Consider the following 993-nt stretch of genomic DNA (forward strand, 5'->3'; position numbering starts at 1 on the left):
TTAATCTCATGTACTTTGGACATGTTATCAGGAGGGACCAGTCCCTGGAAAAGGATATCATGCTTGGCAAAGTAGAGGGTCAGCAAAAAATAGGAAGACCCTCAATGAGATGGATTGACACAGTGGCTGTAACAGTGAGCTCAAGTATAGCAACGATTGTGAGGATGTGGCAGGACCAGACAGTGTTTTGTTCTGTTGTAATAGGGTTGCTATGAGTCGGAACCGACTTGAGGGCGCCTAACTACAACAACATTCTGAGCCCGTAACTCATAGTATAGTTATGTGTTAATTTGGAAGGAATGTATGTGGCTGGTATTCATCACTTCTCTTTGTTAGCTGTGTTGCTTAATTTTTCACAGAATGTTAAAATAATCAAAAATATTCCAGAATACATGAAGTCATGATTACAAAATCACTTATTATACATGTATTATATTTTAATTCTTTTTATAATAGTCATTTCTGACATCCCTACAGGCATGTAACAAAGATAAATACAGTTACCTCTCAACTCTCATTACTTTTAACCTCAAAAATGTGAAATGTTGATGTATTAGGATTAGGGAATAGAAAGCTGTAAGAAATGAATTTTCTCTTTCTCCTGGGAAACAGTGAAATTTTGAAGGCAGATAAAGTGTAAATTATATGGATAGAGTTATTGAGTGCTAACGGAGCTTGACAGCCCAGCATTCACATAATACAGTGTGCGGCCCTAAAGCTGTTTGTCCACATGGATACTAGTGCTGGAGAAGGAAAATAAATCAAAGTGTAGATATAAGTTGTTGACCAAGGGCTCTCCAGTTTCCAAACTTCTCACCACTACCACCACCACCACCAAAATCAATTAAAAAAGTCTTTTGATAATATTTCTCATAATTCAGAACCTTTTTCTTTCAGAAAACTGAAGAATGGGAGAAAAATAAGACTGAAGCGGACATGGAGGAGTATGTATGGAAAAACAGCTCCTCAGAAAAAAATATCCTGGAAACGCTT

At 37.0% G+C, this 993-nt stretch overlaps 1 protein-coding gene across 1 annotated transcript in view; it reads left to right on the forward strand.

The window, feature by feature from the left end:
* The window catches only part of MRPS35 (mitochondrial ribosomal protein S35), a 36,662-nt gene that overhangs the window by 33,893 nt on the left and 1,776 nt on the right, over window positions 1-993 (forward strand). Inside the window, exon 8 of the mRNA XM_023738104.1 lies at window positions 898-989. Within this exon, the coding sequence (XP_023593872.1) occupies window positions 898-989 (92 nt within the window). The remainder of the gene's footprint in view (window positions 1-897; window positions 990-993) is intronic.

Source organism: Trichechus manatus, unplaced genomic scaffold (genome assembly GCF_000243295.1).
Source record: "Trichechus manatus latirostris isolate Lorelei unplaced genomic scaffold, TriManLat1.0 scaffold00112, whole genome shotgun sequence".
In the NCBI taxonomy this organism is placed as follows: domain Eukaryota; kingdom Metazoa; phylum Chordata; class Mammalia; order Sirenia; family Trichechidae; genus Trichechus; species Trichechus manatus.